At 37.3% G+C, this 19,781-nt stretch overlaps 1 protein-coding gene across 2 annotated transcripts; it reads left to right on the top strand.

Annotated features, from left to right (window-relative positions):
* Positions 1 to 417: 417 nt before the first annotated feature.
* LOC111058821 (dual specificity mitogen-activated protein kinase kinase dSOR1) lies at positions 418 to 18,683 on the top strand (the record flags this gene model as incomplete). 2 transcript variants are annotated; one of them, XM_039444837.1, is given in 6 exon segments in its annotated part: positions 418 to 529; positions 3,180 to 3,371; positions 5,767 to 5,947; positions 8,122 to 8,294; positions 11,996 to 12,234; positions 17,823 to 18,683. In XM_039444837.1, coding segments are annotated over 5 exon segments (784 nt in total), but the record flags the coding sequence as incomplete, so codon positions are not given.
* Positions 18,684 to 19,781: the final 1,098 nt, after the last annotated feature.

Below are 19,781 nucleotides of genomic sequence, written 5' to 3'. Positions count from 1 at the left end.
TTAAGAAAGACGAAGGTTAACTAGTTTCCATTCCTTTCCATTCATTATTCTGATTATATAACTATTACGACGGCTCAGCAGTTTTTTCTCGCCAGTTGGTTTTTCGCGAGGTGACCGACCGCGGCAGGCGACGCGACGTACGGACGCGAGCGCGCACATGCGTACTACTCCACTCACAGCCGGCTCTATTTTTCCAACGTAAGCAAACGTATTGTTCTATTGAATATAGTAAACGACACTAAACTACACTAAACGACACTACTATAACTATGTATACTATTACTGAAATACTATTAAACACTCTCTACATGTTACCACTTCGGTGTCTAACCGCTGACTGAAAGAAAAAGTATGATAATAATATTATTGTTTTGAAAAAATACAGTTCGAAGTCGAATGATAGAGTATGTGTTTCAGCGATGGAGAGATCAGCATCTGCATGGAATATATGGACGGAGGATCGCTCGATTTGATTTTGAAAAAAGCTGGAAAAATCCCGGAATCCATACTGGGCACTATTACACTGGCGGTAAGTTTGAATTTATCTAAAGTATAAATCACTAGTAGTTCTGTGAACAGTAGACATCGCGCAGTTATTGACCGAACTTGAGTGAGGTCTATGTTTCAACTCGATTTGCTTTTGTCTGTCTGTATGTAACGCGATTACGGCCAAACGCGTTGATAGAATTCGATGAGATTTGGCAGGAATATTCCTTTTTCAACTGCGCGTCGATGTATACACAAGGTATATTTCAAGTAAATTGATCAGTTGCGACCTGAAAACTCTGACACTAGACCTGAGCCAGCCAGGTCACTCGATATTATTATTATTACTATTATTATATACACAAGGTTTTTTGAAATTATGTATTTCAAGGATAATTGACCGAGCGAAGTGAGGTTCTAAGATTCAAGTCGACGGTTTGGCATTTCTCTTAATGTTTGTATGTTGCGCATTTACGGCGAAACGCGGTAATAGATTTTCATGAAATTTGACAGGTATGTTCCTTTTTTAATTGCGCGTCGACGTATATACATGGTTGTTGGAAATTTTGCATTTCAAGGATAACATAAAAGGAAAAGGACCTCCTTCATACGTTAATATTAGAGTAAAAATCAGACTATAGAATTATTCATCATAAATCAGCTGACAAGTGATTACACAGATGTGTGGAGAAGCCAGTCTATTGCTGTATTTCCATAAGCTCTATAGTTTCAATCAGGTACTTGTGGATGAGAATACTGCGTGAGGTCTACTGTTCACAGAACTACCACTATAAATTACTAGCATTTCTGTTAACAGTAGACCTCACTACGTTCGGTCATATGTTCAACTCGATTTGCTTTTGTTTGTCTGTATGTATCGCGATTACGGCCAAACGCGTTGATAGAATTCGATGAGATTTGGCAGGAATATTTCTTTTTCAACTGCGCGTCGATATATACACAAGGTTTTTTGAAATTTCGCATTTTAAATATAATATTGAAAGAAAAGGAACTCCTCCATACTCTGATATCACTATATATCATCTTCTTTGAAGATAGGATCAATCAGACTATAGAATTATGCATAATCAATCAGCTGACAAGTGGATTATTCATTAAAAAAATAAATTCGTATGGCTTTTGTTGGTGGGGAGTTCCCTTTCGGGAATGTTCCACCGCCTGAATATATAATTTAAGCCGTCAATGGGCCTTACGACTGTCATACTTCAGCCGGGACCGACAGTTTGATTATTCATTAATCACATGGGATACAAATTCAAACGTGAACTTAGTTTTTTAACATTAGTTTATCTTGGAGAAAACAAATAACAGTTTTTAAGAGTAAATTATGATTCACCTGTGAATTGTGATTCAACTGAATCAACTAGAACAGGTGACACCAGATACTTGTGGAAGAGAAAACAGCGTGAGGTCTACTGTTCACAGAACTACTAGTAAACCACAGCTCCTCTCAGAGTAAATCCTGTTTGTATGACGTGTCGGCGAGATCTCGGTGTGAAAACGGCTACAGTAATGGCGGTTGTATCAAAAATGCTAACATCAAAAGCTAATCTCCTTCAAGACATACTGGCAACAGGTCAGCCCGAGTTCAAAGCAGAGGAAGGTCGAGAGAAATTTAATATGTTATTTGGTCTATGTTAGACTGTTTAGAGGTATATGTTATTTTAGTTAGTGCATGCAATGACGCATGCAATCAAGGCTCAACTGACACTTGGGCGACTCAGGTGGAGAAGAGACTGGACTCTAGTGGAGAGCATGTGTTTCCAAATGGTGACGTCGCGGAGACTAGAATCGACTGGTCTGAGTGTCACCATTTGGAAACACATGCTCTCCACTAGAGTCCAGTCTCTCTTCGACCAGAGTCGCGTTAGTGCATGCAATTAATAGTCCACATGTCAGCTGATTTTTTACCAAGTTACATTGAGATATTAATTGCATGCGTCATTGCATGCAATTAACAATCCACTCGACAGCTGATTTATAATGAAAAATTCTATAGTCTGATTAATCCTATCTTCAGAGTAGATGATAATATTGATATCGGAGTATGGAGGAAAATCATTTTCCTTTCATATTATCCTTGAAATGCAAAATTTGGAGGAAAATCATTTTCCTTGTATTATCCTTAAAATGCAAAATACCTTGTGTATACATCGACGCGCAGTTGAAAGAGGAATATTCCTGCCAAATCTCATCGAATTCTATCAACGCGTTTGGCCGTAATCGCGTTACATACAGACAGACAAAAGAAAATCCGAGTTGAACACTGCGTTTGTTCAATTATTTTATTACAAACGTTTTCACAACTTGACCAATAACTGTGGTTAAATTATAACAGACAATTCAAAATGAAATTAACAATATGCCAGCTGAAATGTTGCAACAATCGTTCAGGAATCTCAACACAGATTTCAAGAGTGTATTCGTGCAGGAGGAGGCCATCTTGAAGAAGTAATTGTCAAAAAGTGATAGATGTTATTAATAATTCTCAAATAGCAAGTCTTGAACTTTACATTAGTTTAAATAAAATCTTTTTTGCCCTTTCCACTTTTGTTTTATGGTGTTTTTAAAAGTTCCCGTTATTCTGAATCACCTGGTACTTGCATGAGATGCATGCAATCTTGCACCGTGTGGACCTCTATATCAACCTGTATTGTTTTGCTTGTCTGCAGGTGTTGAAAGGGCTGAACTACTTGCGCGAGAAGCATGCCATCATGCACCGTGACGTGAAGCCGAGCAACATACTGGTGAACAGTGGAGGGGAGATTAAAATATGCGACTTTGGCGTTTCGGGCCAACTCATCGACTCTATGGCCAACTCGTTCGTCGGCACCAGATCGTACATGTCTCCCGAACGCTTACAGGTAAGTTAACATTCAACATGATACTGTATCATAAAATTGGTCCAGCATGATACTGTATCATACAATTGGTCGTTGTGTATCGCTGCTATATCCAGCATGATACTGTGTCATACAATCGGTCGTTGTGTATCATCCAGCATGATACTGTATCATACAATTGGTCGTTTGTTGGCACCAGATCGTACATGTCTCCCGAACGCTTACAGGTAACATTCAACATGATACTGTATCATACAATTGGTCGTTGTGTATCATCCAGCATGATACAGTATCATACAATCGGTCCTTGAAATGTATAGACATTCAGAAATTGGGGTACCTTAATTTTTTTCGGAAAGCAATACTTTCCTTACCTATGGTAATAGGGCAAGGAAAGTAAAAATCAGACTATAGAATTATTCATCATAAATCAGCTTACAAGTGATTACACAGATGTGTGGAGAAGCCGTCTATTGCTGTATTTCCATAAGGTCTATAGTTTCAATCAGGTACTTATGGATGAGAATACTGCGTGAGGTCTACTGTTCACAGAACTACTAGTAATTATATTATTCCCAATAGTTCATTTGATGAAACTCAACTTGCTCACAAGCTATATACTAACTTGAGTTACATACAATTCAATACTTATTGAGCGTTCGATTTTTTTGCGTACTTTCAAATTCTATTACATTGAATACAACTTGGAAAACATATGTGTATCATGTGTTTGTCAAGTCCCATTCAATCTTGTAGAATTTATAAAAACTGCTAACAAATTTACGTCCAAATATCGATGTGGGCTTTACACACCACGTACGTATGACTAAATTTGTACTTGTCATTAATAGTAATATGTATGTTTATCCAATCACTGTATGCCTACCACTGGTTTACAGCTGAAAGTGCCTTCAAGTAACCACACTGGTCCACCAATATATTGCTCGGAGTGGAAACCTTAACAATAGACCACGAAAATGTCGAAATTCAATAACAATAGGTGACCACTGAATGGTCTCTAGAACTTCTACCTGTCCATCCATTGTTTTCGGCGGTCCCGTCTCGTTTCTTTAACCCTGATACTGTATCATACAATTGGACGTTGTGTATCATTCAACATGATACTGTATCATAGAATTGGTCGTTGTGTATCATTCAACATAAGAAATACTAGAATAAGGGAAGAAGTGGGCATAAGAGATGTCAGGGAAAGGATAGAAATGAGGCAGTTGGGCATGGACATGTACAGCGAATGGGGGATAATTGCAAGACAAAACAGTAGGTATATCATTCAACATGATACTGTATCATACAATTGGTCATTGTGTATCATTCAACATGATACTGTATCATAGAATTGGTCGTTGTGTATCAACGACCAAAGTATCGTATCGATATAATTAGGCATCAAAATTTGATACTTTTTCAATAAAAGTCAAATGTGAGATCTCAGTGTGTAGGGAGCTTCCTTCTAGAAAACTTTGTTGGGAGTTTCCTCCATCTAGGGATCTTTTGTGAGGTCCACGTTATAATGGCAGTGTTTGATTAGCAATGGTATTGCTATCCTTGTCTATCATTCAACAAAACAGATAGCGCTATCTCTTTCTCGCTTTGTTCTGTTGCCAGAACGTCTTTCAACAATTTAGAATCAATAATTAATTAACAAAATATTTCATCTCAATTATGAAAATTCATCATGGAATTATTGAAAAATATAATTGGTTGATCAATAAAATACAGGGTGTTTCTTAATTATGGTAAAATAATCTAATACTTGATAGTAGAGGTAAAAATAAGAAAAAAGTTCTTATAAACATATATCCATAAACGCTTGCTTCATTAGCGAGCTATACAGGTTGAAAGATTCCGCCCGGAATTCAGTTCCTCTGGTGAAATACACCGATGCTGAATTGTTTGGGGACTAGTTTTTGAAAAACGTATGGAAAAATATCTGAAAAATTGAATAAAACTAGCCTGGAAGCTGTAGTGTGAGTAGTTTTGAGAAAAAAGTTGAAATATACAAAAAATCTAAAGATCTCTACAATTAATGTTCAGTAACATTTTCACCTAAAATTGAAAATAAGCTCGAAATTAGAGAAAATGTGATTATTCAATTGCAAACTGTTGGCAACTGTTGATTCTATCAAATCATTCACTATGAAGAGATAGCAGACCTCGTGTATCTCCAGCGTTATTGTCCTGTCACCAGCTGGCTCAGTTCTTTGTATAGTAGACTAGAGATGCGCGTGTACACTAGCGTCAGGTGATCAATTTTCATAACGTCAAGGAAAGTTGTGTGAGTGCGCCACACCAGATTTTTTTTTGTACTTTTAAGTGATTTTAGTCTCATATTATGTATTGCTTTTGTTTATTATTTTGAGTCGAAATTACTATTTTATTTGAATGTCTGATTTAGGGCACACACTATTCGGTGCAGAGCGACATCTGGTCGCTGGGTCTTTCGCTGGTAGAGATGGCGATTGGCATGTACCCCATCCCTCCTCCCGACGCCATTACCCTGGCCGCCATCTTTGCTCCGGAAGGGGGTGCCGCCCCACCTCCCTCTGCACCCGCTCCAGCCAACGACGACAGCCAAGGTATTTAGCAATTATTTATTTATTTTGAGATACATATGAGAGCACAAGGATAACATACCATAATTGCTCTCATAACACATAATACAAGTAAACAATTGAAAACGCAGTATTTTATAAAATTATTGAAATAAATAAAAAGGCTTTACGAAAAGTCTCTCTGAAAAATATACGGTATAGAAAATTGAAACACAATTTTAGATAACCGAAAAGATCAATCGAATCATAAACAATTGTCATGTTATTTAGCATACAAGAGTAACTGTATAGCAGAATATATGCCATGGTTTGTAGAATTCATTCAAAGTTTGGAAGTTTTGTATCAAATGTTGGTGTTGTGTATCAAGTGGAGATGATACTGTATCATATGCGATGATAATTTTATCCCCGCTCGCTTCAAGCTGGTTTCAATGTCCAATAGGGGATCGGCTGTCGGGGAGCTTGGTTGTCGCCGACTAAGTTCCAGTAGGGGATCAGCTGTCGGGGAGACTAGTTGACGGCAATGGTATATTTTGCCAGGGGATTGGCTGACGCCTGTGGTCAAAATTGTGAGGAGCTTAGTTGTCGAGGAGACAGGTTGGCGGCGACCCCTTAGAATTGCTCGTTCAATAGAATGTATGTTTCAGCCAAAGTTAGTAGACAGAATGTTGGTCACTCATCTATTGAATTTAAGTTGATATGCAATTGGAGAGGGGGAATTGCAGCCGTGACGTAGACAAAATATCGCATTCTTGAAAATAATAAGGTGTCGTATAGTCAAATTATATAACTCAAACATTTTCTGACATGCAAGCTTTCTTTTTCTGCTTTACAATATTATCAAAACTTTTAAATAATACAAGCATTTTGCCATTTAAAAGCAAAAACCCCTCCTAACCTTCCCTTTCAAACCCTTAAGGTTTCTTCATCTTTCAAGTCGTGTTAATATTTTGTAGTTTGGCTATACATCAGCTTGTGAATTTCGGGGATGAGATATTTTGATTCTCGTAGAACATGGTGCTCGATACCAGCATGTGTCAAGTGCATTTATGAATGCAATTTATCGGATTTATCGGGATCGGTTTATTGCAATGCATTGGTTTTTCAAGATTGTTTTATAGGTTAATCTGTAATTATAATAGTACTAGCCGTAAGGCTCGCTTCGCTCGCCATATCCGTCTAGCCAGGGGGCTCCGCCCCCTGGACCCCCGACTGCATCGTCAAAGAATGAGATCAGCAGGCTCGCTTCTCGCTCGCCTGCATTTTTCATATGAGCATTTTTATCATGTTAGGACGATCCAGTCGGGGGTCCAGACTAAACGTCTGGCTAAACGGATATGGCCAGCGAAGCGAGCCTGGGCTAGTAATATAATATTCCAGGGATAGCTCTGATTGAAGTAGCAGTGCCCAATCAATTTTTCCGCTATAAATGCATTTCATCTTCAACTTGGTGCCAACCTAACAAAGTCAACTCACTTAATGCCAACCTGACAAAATTATTAATTTAGTTACCAGTTAACAACTGTTTCGAAGAGGTACTCTCTCTAGATTATACTGTAGTTCTATATTAACATATGGTATGGACTTTTTTCAATTTTATAATTAAGAGAATAAGAAGAATATACATGCTAAAAGAAGAACTTTAAACCTTAAAAACCACCCTTAGAGTTAAAATATTGCCAAAAGATTTCTTAGTGCGCCTCTAAAGGGCCAACTGAACATACCTACCAAATTTAAACGTTTTTGGTCCGGTAGATTTTTAGTTCTGCGAGTGAGTCAGTCAGTGAGTGAGTGCCATTTCGCTTTTATATATATAGATAACGTTTTCATGTCACGTTTTTAGATTCTTGAAAATGTTCAACTTCGTTCTATTTATACAAGTTGAATGAACTTTAAATATTTAACAATATCATTAGAATCGATGATTCATTCCATTAAGTACGGAGAATTTTTAAGTTCTAGGTCAATCTTGAGGGGATTAAACGACGATGTATTTGAAGATACAGTGAATAAACTGTATGCTCAGTGTGGTTACTCTATCACTGCCTTACTACACGTGACGTCACGCTGGCGTTCCCCCCACCACTTTGAATCTTACACCTGTGAGTGATCAACCTCCTGTCTACTAACGTTGTGTTTAAGCAGCCTTGACCAAAGGTGATCCTTGAATTGCTCGTTCAATGGATTGTTTGTTTCAGCAGCCTCGTCGAATGGACCCCGGCCGATGGCAATCTTTGAATTGCTGGACTACATTGTGAACGAACCGCCACCCAAGCTGCCAGCTGGCGTTTTCTCCGATGAATTCAAGGACTTTGTCGACCATTGCTTGAAGAAGAACCCTAGTGAACGAGCTGATCTCAAAATGTTATTGGTAAGTATTCAAATAGATTAGATTCAAGTTCTCTTCCTTTACCAGTCCCATGAGCAGATGCTGTGTTTTGATGACTTGGATTATGTTGTCTCTGGAAAAACTCAACGTCTACATTATCATGCATGTTTCTTATATTTTTTCTAATTGACCGAACGAAGTAAGTTCTAAGATTCAAGTCGACGTTTTTGCATTTCTCTTTATGTTTGTATGTTGCGCATTTACAGCGAAACTCAGCAATAGATTTTCATGAAATTTGACAGGTATGTTCGTTTTTCAATTTCGCGTCGACGTATACATAAGGTTTTTAAAATTTTGCATTTGAAGGATAATACAAAAGGAAAAGGAGTTTCCTTTGAACACCAATTTTACCGTAAAAATCAGCCTACATTCATAATGAATCAGCTGTCTAGTGGACTATAATACTACCCGTTCAAAGACATCGAACATCTTGAAAATGTATCTTTCCACCAACGTTAGTAGACAGTAGTCTACTAACTTTGTCTTTCCATAAGCTGAGGCCATAATTCTAGTTCAGAGTTTGAATTTATTGATAAAAAACATTTTTTTTACATTTTACTTTTCTAATCTGATGATTAAAATTGCAACAAATATTATTGAAAAGAAATTTATTTCTAAAATCATGAAAAGTGAGAAATGGAGTTTATAGGAAATTAGCATTATGTTAGTTTATTTGGTTAATTTCAACACACCGATTCTCGCCAACACGACAACACAGAATGTTCTCTGATGGGTTGATTGGATTGGCGTATCGAAGGCAGCCAGACCTGATAACAGCGCTCACACTCACATTCCGGGACGACACGTCACGGTACGATAGGACAGAAAGCTCTATGTTTATTTAGGATTTTTTCTAGACATTTTAAATTAATAAATTATTTATTAATTTTTGAGAAAAAATAACAACAGGTCAATGTAACTGAACGCGAGGTCTACTGTTCACAGAACTACTAGTTATTTTCAGGAGCAGGTTTATAGCCCATCAAATGTATGATCCGACTTCAGGACTCTTTCCTACGGTCCTTCAAAGTTTACATGTATCCTTATGGGAGAAGATTATTTTGTAAGCTGACGCACACAGAAATAGAAATCAGCTGCTATAATCATTGCGTCATTCAACAGCCGTTGATAGATCTGTTTTCTGTTTTCTTACTACTGATTCACAAAATTTTATTTTTAATAATAATGCAGCGGTGTGAACGACGTCCAAACTTGATTCGTAGAACTCGAAATGCTGTAAATTTAGAATATGCACGGGAAAATCAGCAGCAAGGAGATATGCCATTCAATTTCCCTGCAAGCTGCATTCAACTATATCTAAACATACAAACTACCACTGTACAACTAACTAAGCACATAGTAAGTCCATATTGAGATATAAATGTGAATACTTATTGTTGGATAATTTTCATAAAAATATAATGAAGCTAAGGCTAAGCACAGCTGAGGAGGCGCGGCTTGGTGATACAAAGTGTTGATCTTTTGGAGATTGCCTTATCACACCGTTTCACGCCATGCCCGATTCAGTGTGTGTGAGTTCTTCCATTCAAACCAAAAAGCTAGAAGCACCTGGATGCAAAATTCCGCATCGCACCTCCTCAGGTGTGCATCCAGCTAAAGTTTGTCATGGGATAAATTAACTATTTGCGGTACGAAGTTCGCCGGGCCATCTAGTAATATAATAAAGGAATGAATTGGCTTATACACATACAGGATATGAAATTTATGAATGAAAGGCATGCATCATCACGCCTGATCTACTGGACTGATTAACTTGAAATTTCGCATATAGATAAGAGCATCTGTTGCTTTTGAGCTAGATACATTAAAGCTCCTTGTGTATCTTTTCGGATACAACATGTTGCTTTTGAGTAGATACAAAAGAGCATCTGTTGCTTATGGAGAGATACATTAAAGCTCCTTGTGTATCTTTTCGGATACAACATGTTGCGTTTGAAAACAATACAAAAGAGCATCTGTCGCTCATGGAAAGATCACCTATATTTAGCCTTAAGGCTGTGCAAAGAATAAAAATAAACTTTCTACTCGTGATATTTTTCAAAGTTTTTCGATTTGTATATCATCAAGCTATCAAAATGAAAAAGTTTTCTCAGGAAAACATTTTTTATCCGATCATTACTTTTTGAGATATGAGCGCCTAGAGTTTAAATTTTTGGGACAGAACATTTTAAATTCGGTAAGAGATAAATTGATGAGATTTAGAGGATAGATTCTTCATGGTATTGTTGATCTAGTAAGATAAAACTCTACTGAAAATGTAAATTTTCAAGATAGTTATTCAATTTACTAAAAATAACTCAATTAAAAGTTATTTCCGTAATTTCTAGTAAATTGAATATCTTTTGCAAAAATTTATATTTTTAGAAAATTTTTGTTTTATTAAATCAACAATACCTTGAAGAATCTATCCTCTAAATCTCAATGATTTATATCTTACAGAATTTGAAACGTTCTGTCCCAAAAATTCAAACTTCGGCACTCATATCTTTTAAAGTAATGATCGTTCTGTCCCAAAAATTCAAACTTCGGCACTCATATCTTTTAAAGTAATGATCGGAAAAAAATGTTCTCCTGAGAAAACTTTTTCATTTTGATAGCTTGATGATATACAAATCGAAAAACTTTAGAAAATATTACCAGTAGAAAGTTTATTTTTAGCCTTTGCACAGACTTGAGCAAACAGTATTGTATCCAATGATCTGTAATATAATATGTATAATGGAATTTGTCATGTAAGTGATATAATTGAATAAAACTTGATTTGATTTTTTATTATCTGATTATTGTTGTTGGTTGATTATTGATGTAATTGACCGAGCGAAGTGAGGTCTAAGATTCAAGTCGACGGTTTGGCATTTCTCTTAATGTTTAAATGTTCATATGTTGCACATTTACGGCGAAACGCGGTAAAAGATTTTCATGAAATTTGACAGGTATGTTCCTTTTTAAATTGCGCGTCGACGTATATACTAGGTTTTTGGAAATTTTGCATTTCAAGGATAATATAAAAGGAAAAAGGAGCCTCCTTCATATGCCAATATTAGAGTAAAAATCAGACTATAGAATTATTCATCATAAATCAGCTGTCTAGTGGACTATAATACTACCTGTTCAAAAACATCGAACATCTTGAAAATGTATCTTTCCATCAACGTTAGTAGACAGTTGACTATAATACTACCCGTTCAAAAACATCGAACATCTTGAAAGTGTATGTTTCCATCAACGTTAGTAGACAGTTGACTATAATACTACCCGTTCAAAAACATCGAACATGTTGAAAATGTATGTTTCCATCAACGTTGTAGACAGTTGCAGCCAGACCTGATAACAGCGCTCACACTCACATTCCGGGACGACACGTCACGGTACGATAGGACAGAAAGCTCTATGTTATTAGGATTTTTTCTAGACATTTAAATTGATAAATTATTATTAATTTTTGAGAAAACATAACAGGTAAATGTAACTTACTGAGCGCGAGGTCTACTGTTCATAGAACTACTAGTCATAAATCAGCTGTCAAGTGATTACACAGATGTGTGGAGAAGCCAGTCTATTGCTGTATTTCCATAAGGTCTATAGTTTCAATCAGGTACTTGTGGATGAGAATACTGCATGAGGTCTACTGTTCACAGAACTACTAGTGTATGTTGTTGCAGAACCATGCATGGATGAAGCGTGCCGAGACCGAAGAGGTGGACATTGCTGGCTGGGTGTGCCGCACAATGGGTCTCACCCCCACCACACCCACCCGGCAGCAGGCTGCCGCCCCTCCACCCTCATGAAGACTCACCCCGCTTCAGCAGCTGATCTTCTTCATTGACAACACTGCTAATCTCTGGTCCGACCCGGAGGACCATCACTAGACCATCACCACCGTACACTACATGCCAACAAGGTGCGTTCATTCTATAAAAATAGTAATTTACGTCACAAGGGCGGGAAGTGGCTGTTTGCAAGGCTGAGCATGATGTTTCTATAGTGTGGTCCACGTTATTATAGTTATTATAGGGACCATCAACACCGTACACTACATGCTAAAAAGGTGCGTTCATTCTATAAAATAGTAATTTACGTCACAAGGGCGGGAAGTGGCTGTTTGCAAGGCTGAGCATGATGGTTCTATAGTGTGGACCACGTTATTATAGTTATAGCCTAGTTATAACCATCACTAGACCATCAACACCATACACCACATGCCAAATAGTGACGTTCACGTTATAATGGCAGTGGAGAAAGATGGGAGAACAACAAGATCTGTGGTGTATTGTACCACATGCCAACAAGGTGCCTTCATTGCATAAAATAGATATTTACATCACAAGGGCGGGAAGTGGCTGTTTGCTGGGCTGAGCATGATGTTTCTATGTTTCTATAGTGTGGTCCACGTTATTATAGTTATAACCATCACTAGACGATCAACACCATACACCATATGCCAACAAAGTGCGTTCATTGCATAAAATAGTAATTTACATCACAAGGGTGGGAAGTGGCTGTTTGCAAGGCCGAGCATGATGTTTCTATAGTGATGTGGAAAGCGAAAAGGGACCAGTTGTTGGAAGAGTAAAATGTTCAGGGCAGACAATAATAGAGATTGGGGTCAATAATAGAGATTTCGAGTTTTCAATCGATTATCATGCAGTAACATTTCCTTTGTTGGTCGGAATTTATTGAAAAGTCTACTTTTTTGTCGATTATAATATCAACAGTCAATTATATGAACTCATGTAATTAGTAGAAAATGGAACAGTTGTCATTATGGAGTTATAACATTGCCCTGTTTTCATGTTAAATAGGCATAACTCATTCATTTTTCAAGATATCAATCTGATTTTTTTAAAAATTGTTCCTTATAGTCTCCTTTATTGAGGAAAAATGATTTTTTGAGACAACTGGTCCCCACTTGCTTTTCACATCTCCTAGAGTGAGGTCCACGTTATCATTGCTATAGTTATAACCATCACTGGACCATACACCACATGCCAACAAGGTTCGGACTTGCATAAATAGATATTTACGTCACAAGGGCGGTAAGTGACTGTTTGCAAGGCTGAGCATGATGTTTCTATAGTGAGGTCCACGTTATAATTGGCAGTGGAGAAAGATAGGAGAATAACGAGATCTGTGGTGTATTGTACCACATGCCAACAAGGTTTGAACTTTCATAAAATAGATATTTACGTCACAAGGGCGGTAAGTGACTGTTTGCAAGGCTGAGCATGATGTTTCTATAGTGAGGTCCACGTTATAATTGGCAGTGGAGAAAGATAGGAGAATAACGAGATCTGTGGTGTATTGTACCACATGCCAACAAGGTTTGAACTTTCATAAAATAGATATTTATGTCACAAGGACGGAAAGTGGCTGTTTGCAAGGCCGAGCATGATGTTCTATAGTGAGGTCCACGTTATAATTGGCAGTGAAGAAAGATAGGAGGAAAACGTTGCCAAGTCTCTCCATTTTGCCACTGAGTGTACACAGCTGTTACTCAATTCATCCCATCAAATTTGATCTATTAATAATTCTCATTTCTTTGATAAAATAATCAATGTTATGTCAAATTAATTTAATTCATCAATAAAATATATTTTTCATGATTTGATTCAAAAATTTACTTTCATAACTGAGATTAGATTTTTATTTTATACAAACCTGAAATGGTGGCTAATTTAAAAAGCTGTGATACACAAATCTGAAATTTAAAACAACAGAAATTAAGTTATTTGGTAGGTAATCTATTCCATTTTTTTTTTTTTTTAATAATAGAAAAATTAAAATCTTATTTATAATAAGTAATTTCAATGGAGATAATTCTGAAATCACCTTTCAATATCATTTATACCGGTACGAGTAGGTCTAACCTATACGTGTAGGCTAACTAAAGCATGGATTAAGCCTAGATTAGGATGGTTAGTTGTCAACTTTTAAAATGTTATTTATTGACCGAACGTAGTGAGATAGCCCTATACCATGGGATATCTACTAATGATATTGGTTCTCTATGAGTGAACGTAGTGAGGTCTATGTTTCAACTCGATTTGCTTTTGTCTGTCTGTATGTAACGCGATTACGGCCAGACGAGTTGATAGAATTCTATGAGATTTGGCAGGAATATTCCTTTTTCAACTGCGCGTCGATATATACACAAAGTTTTTTGAAATTTTGCATTTTAAGGATAATATGAAAAGAAAAGGAATTCCTCCATTCTCTGATATCACTATACAGGGTCTGTATAATAAGTAACCGGACTGACCCTCAGGACATTTTTTATTGGCAAAATATGTACAATTTTTCTTCAGGAATCTTCAAAGTAGTCCCCAATGGAGTCGATAACACGCTGATACCGGATTTTCCAATCCCTGAACGCTCCCTGGAAGTCGGCAACCTCTATGCTGTCTAGAGCCCTCGTCGTAGCACGTTGAACGACGTTTTCCAGAGTCCTGAACCGCGTCCCCTTAAGTTGTCTCTTGATCTTTGGGGGCACATCTGCCTGCTCGTCACCAAGCAGTTAGCCAAACAGTCGAGGGTAACGTTGCCACATCCTCCTTACAGCCCAGATATGGCACCACCGGACTTCTTTTTGTTCCCCAAGATCCCCTTAAGTTGTCTCTTGATCTTAAGGAATCTTAATCATCATATGGGATACAAATTCGAACGTGAACAGAGTTCATTAACTTAAGTGAGTTTTTTATCTTGGAGAAACCAAATAACAGTTTTTAAGAGTAAATTATGATTCAACTGAATCAACTAGAACAGGTGGTCAGATACTTGTGGATGAAAAAACCGCGTGAGGTCTACTGTTCACAGAAATACTACTAATAACAATCATGTGACCTGGCTGGCTCAGGTCTGTTGTCAGAGTTCTAAGGTCGTAATTGATCAATTTCAAGGCCAAGTAGTATTATAATTTTAATAATACATTTTATAATTTACTGGCCGTTAGGCTCGCTTCGCTCGCCATATCCGTCTAGCCAGGAGGCTCCGCCCCCTGGACCCCTGACTGGATCGTCTAAGAATGAGATTAGCAGGCGAGCGAAGCGAGCAAGGAAAGTTGTGTGAGTGCGCCACACCAGATTTTTTTATTACATAATAAAACCCACAAAATCTTCCTAACCAACAAAACATTTTCGGTCCGCACTGTTGAAAATGATCGCTAGACGGTCGAAAATAATTCAGACAGTAAGTAAAATATAATTTCTTGCTTAATAAAATATAATTGAGTATTTAAAACGAGAATGTACAGTTAATATTACATCAATAAGCCTGTATCAGCTACCGTCTATAGAAGGCATTGACAAGACAGAGGATCGGCAATGTTGTTCTGCTATTTTTCTTCACTCCATTATAACGTGGACCTCACTATAGCAGGTAACCCGTGCTCCGCAAGGGTCTTTTTAGAACTTGACAAACTGAAAACTTGACCTAGTGTGATCTTGAAGAGTTTGAAGTAGGCCTAGATCCATCCTCGGTTAATTAATAGAATGACTTGACTTTTTTATTTATGTTGACGTGGCGAAGTTTGGACAATATTGTCCACTCTACCACTTAACCACGAATTAAGAACCTTTATGCAAAATCTCAAGTTAATTTCAGTCCAGTAGTTGAGACGTGATGATGCGTCAAATATAATTTCCTATCCCGAGCCAGTTCTTTCCTTTATTATAGTAAAGAGAAGTTCTTCAACTTGGTGCTAACATATGAAGAAACAGAAGTCAAATCTTGTTTAGAAATCTTCCTCAACTTAATGCCAACCTGACAAAATTGGACTGGGTATTAATTCAGTTACCAATTTTAACCATCTGTTTCAAAGAGGTAGTCTCTCTAGATTATACTTCTATATTAACACTAGATGTCAGGCTCGCTTCGCTCGCCATATCCGTCTAGCCAGGGGGCGGAGCCCCTGGACCCCCGACTGGATCGTCCAACAGTGAGATCGGCAGGCTCGCTTCGCTCGCCTGCATTCTTCATTTGAGCATTTTTATCATATGTTAGGACGATCCAGTCGGGGGTCCAGACTAAACGTCTGGCTAAACGGATATGGCGAGCGAAGCGAGCCTGACGGCTAGTAATATATTATTCCCAGGAATATCTCCCATTGAAGTAGCAGTGCCCAATCAATTTTTCCGCGATAAATGCATTTCAATCTTCAACTTGATGCCAACCTAACAAAGTCAACTCAACTTAATGCCAACCTGACAATTATTAATTTAGTTACCAGAACAACTGTTTCGAAGAGTTACTCTCTCTAGATCAAAGACCTTAAAGAGATATAGACCCACAATGCCTATGCCTTCCCAATGATAGCTCTTACTTGAAATTGAAGGCCGCCATTGGGGTATTTTAGCACGAGATATTATATATTATTTATTTGTAATACTATAGATCACAAAGGCATTGGTGGCATTGGTATGTAATAATCTTATGGGTTGCCCCCTCAATGGCGGATTTCAATTCCAAGTACGACACTAGCACTGCATGTGAGTCTATGCATCTTTAAGGTCTTTGCTCTAGATTATAGTTCTATATTAACATATGGTATGGCCTTTTTTCAATTATAATTAAGAGAATAAGAAGAATATATATGCTAAAAGACGAAATTTAAACCCTTAAAAACCACCCTTAGAGTTAAAATATTGCCAAAAGATTTCCTAGTGCGCCTCTAAAGGGCCAACTGAACATACCTACCAAATTTGAACGTTTTTGGTCCGGTAGATTTTTAGTTCTGCGAGTGAGTGAGTGATTCAGTCAGTGAGTGAGTGCCATTTCGCTTTTATATAAATATAGAAGAAGATTCACTATGAAGAGATAGCAGACCTCGTGTGTTTCCAGCGTTATTGTCCTGTCACCAGCTGTCTCAGATCTTTGAATAGTAGACTTGAGATGCGCGGGAACACTAGCGTCAGGTGATCAATTTTCATAATGGCAAGGAAAGTTGTGTGATTGCGCCACGTCAGATTTTTACTTTAAGGAAAGTATTGCTTTCCGAAAAAATCTGGTGTGGCGCACTCACACAACTTTCCTTGTCATTATGAAAATTGATCACCTGACGCTAGTGTTCCCGCGCTTCTCAAGTCTACTATTCAAAGATCTGAGCCAGCTGGTGACAGGACAATAACGCTGGAGACACATGAGGTCTGCTATCTCTTCATAGTGTATGATTTAATAGAACCAACAGTTGCCAACTGTTTGCAATTGAAATAATAACATTTTCCCGAATTTCGAGCTTATTTTAAATTTTAGGTGAAAATGTTACCGGACATTTACTGTAGAGATTTTCATGCTCAATCGTTTCCACTTGGAATTTTTTGTTCAAATTGTATCTGGAGCCTTATAATTGAGTCAGTCAGTCAGTGAGTGAGTGTCATTTCGCTTTTATATATATAAATTCTATAATTTATGTATTTATTTATTCAGTCATGTACAATATGCTAGTAAATTTATTCATCTCACTTATCCATCGTGTCTCTGGTTTTCTGTTCACAGTTCTTCATCCAAGTTCTGGAAATCTATGGAATCGTATCCGATATATGTTACATAATACTCAATATAATATACGCAGTATTGTAGATTAAATGCAATGAAGATGAAATGAAGCTCTATAAATATGGTTGTCTGCGACCTGAATGACTAAAAATTGAGAAGATAAAGATGCTGAAGAGAAAAATTGAGAGAGAGATAATTGATAATTGCACAATTATTGGCCAAAGCTGTAGGAGCATCTGTCGATGCTGAACAGAAAAATTGGGAGAGAGTGAGAGAGAGATAATTGATAATCGCACAATTATTGGCCAAAACTGTAGGAGCATCTGTCGATGCTGAAGAGAGAAATTGGGAGAGAGTGAGAGAGAGATCATTGATAATTGCACAATTATTGGCCAAAGCTGTAGGAGCATCTGTCGATGCTGAAAAGAGAAATTGGGAGAGAGTGAGAGAGAGATAATTGATAATTGCACAATTATTGGCCAAAGCTGTAGGAGCATCTGTCGATGCTGAAGAAAGAAATTGGGAGAGAGAGAGAGATATGCTGAAGAGAAAAATTGAGTGAGAGAGAGATAATTGATAATTGCATAATTATTGGCCAAAGCTATTGAGGAGCATCTATCGATGCCTAACTTTTTAAGGTGAGTTTTCACATATCAGTATTAAGTGTCAGTGAAAATATCACTTCAGTGAAAATTTTATTGCCCAAAAGGACTATTCCCGCTTATCCCCGGTATGAAAGGTCCCATTAAAACATGGTAATAATATTTTAAAAATTATTATTAAACGAAAATCCAATCTAAATGCTGTAATTCACCCCGAAGACTTCTGCTACTGCAAATATTGACAACAGGGTAAACAGCTAGATGGAAATTCGATGAGCGCTACTATACAAAAATTATTTGTCTGCCCGGGAATCGAACCCAGTACCTCCTAATTGCCGGTCAGGAATGCTTACCTCTACACCAAACTGACAATTTTATACGAAGCCATCGTATAAAATGAGCGCTGCTTTGCAGAGATTGTCAGTTTAGTGTAAGGGTAAGCATTCCTGACCGGCAATTAGGAGGTACTGGGTTCGATTCCCGGGCTGACAAGTAATTTTTGTATAGTGGCGCTCATCGAATCTCCATCTAGCTGTTTACCCTGTTGTCAATATTTGCAGTAGCAGAAGTCTTCGGGGTGATTTACAGCATTTAATTTGAATTTTCGTTCGATAATTATTAATTCATTAGCATTTTGAATAATTGCAATATCTCAGTAATGTCCATCTGAAGACTGGCTGGCCGCTATGGCTTCGTATAAAATGAGCGCTGCTATCCAGAGATTGTCAGTTTGGTGTAAGGGTAAGCATTCCTGACCGGCAATTGGGAGGTACTGGGTTCGATTCCCGGGCTGACAAGTAATTTTTGTAAAGTGGCGCTCATCGAATTTCCATCTAGCTGTTGACCCTGTTGTCAATATTTGCAGTAGCAGAAGTCTTCGGGGTGAATTACAGTATTTAATTTGGATTCTCGTTTAATAATAATTATTAATTCATTAGCATTTTGAATATTTGCAATATCTCAGTAATTTACATCTAAAATATTTTCACTGACACTGAACGGACACTTAATACACTGATATGTGTGAATGCAGCTTGAGTCATTCCATTGTTTTGAACCTAGATTACCATCTTCATGTATTTACTTTGTAAGAGTAGGTTTTACTGTTTAGAATAGTGTTAAGAATGATGTCTATTTAGCATAAGCAACAGATTCTCTTTTGTATCTTCTCAAAAGCAACGTATTGCATCCGATTAGATACACAAGGAGCTTTAATGTATTGTCCTGCTACCAATTTTGTCCAAAAAGGTTTGGTAGTTTTCATCTATCACCTAAAAAAAAATCATTTTTTATTGAGAAAATGTAATATCACAGTATCTTTTATATTTCAACAATAGTAAATTAACTAAAAATCTTC

This window comes from Nilaparvata lugens, unplaced genomic scaffold, assembly GCF_014356525.2.
Source record: "Nilaparvata lugens isolate BPH unplaced genomic scaffold, ASM1435652v1 scaffold5633, whole genome shotgun sequence".
NCBI classification, from domain to species: Eukaryota; Metazoa; Arthropoda; class Insecta; order Hemiptera; family Delphacidae; genus Nilaparvata; species Nilaparvata lugens.
This window is presented reverse-complemented; position numbering and strand designations above follow the sequence as displayed.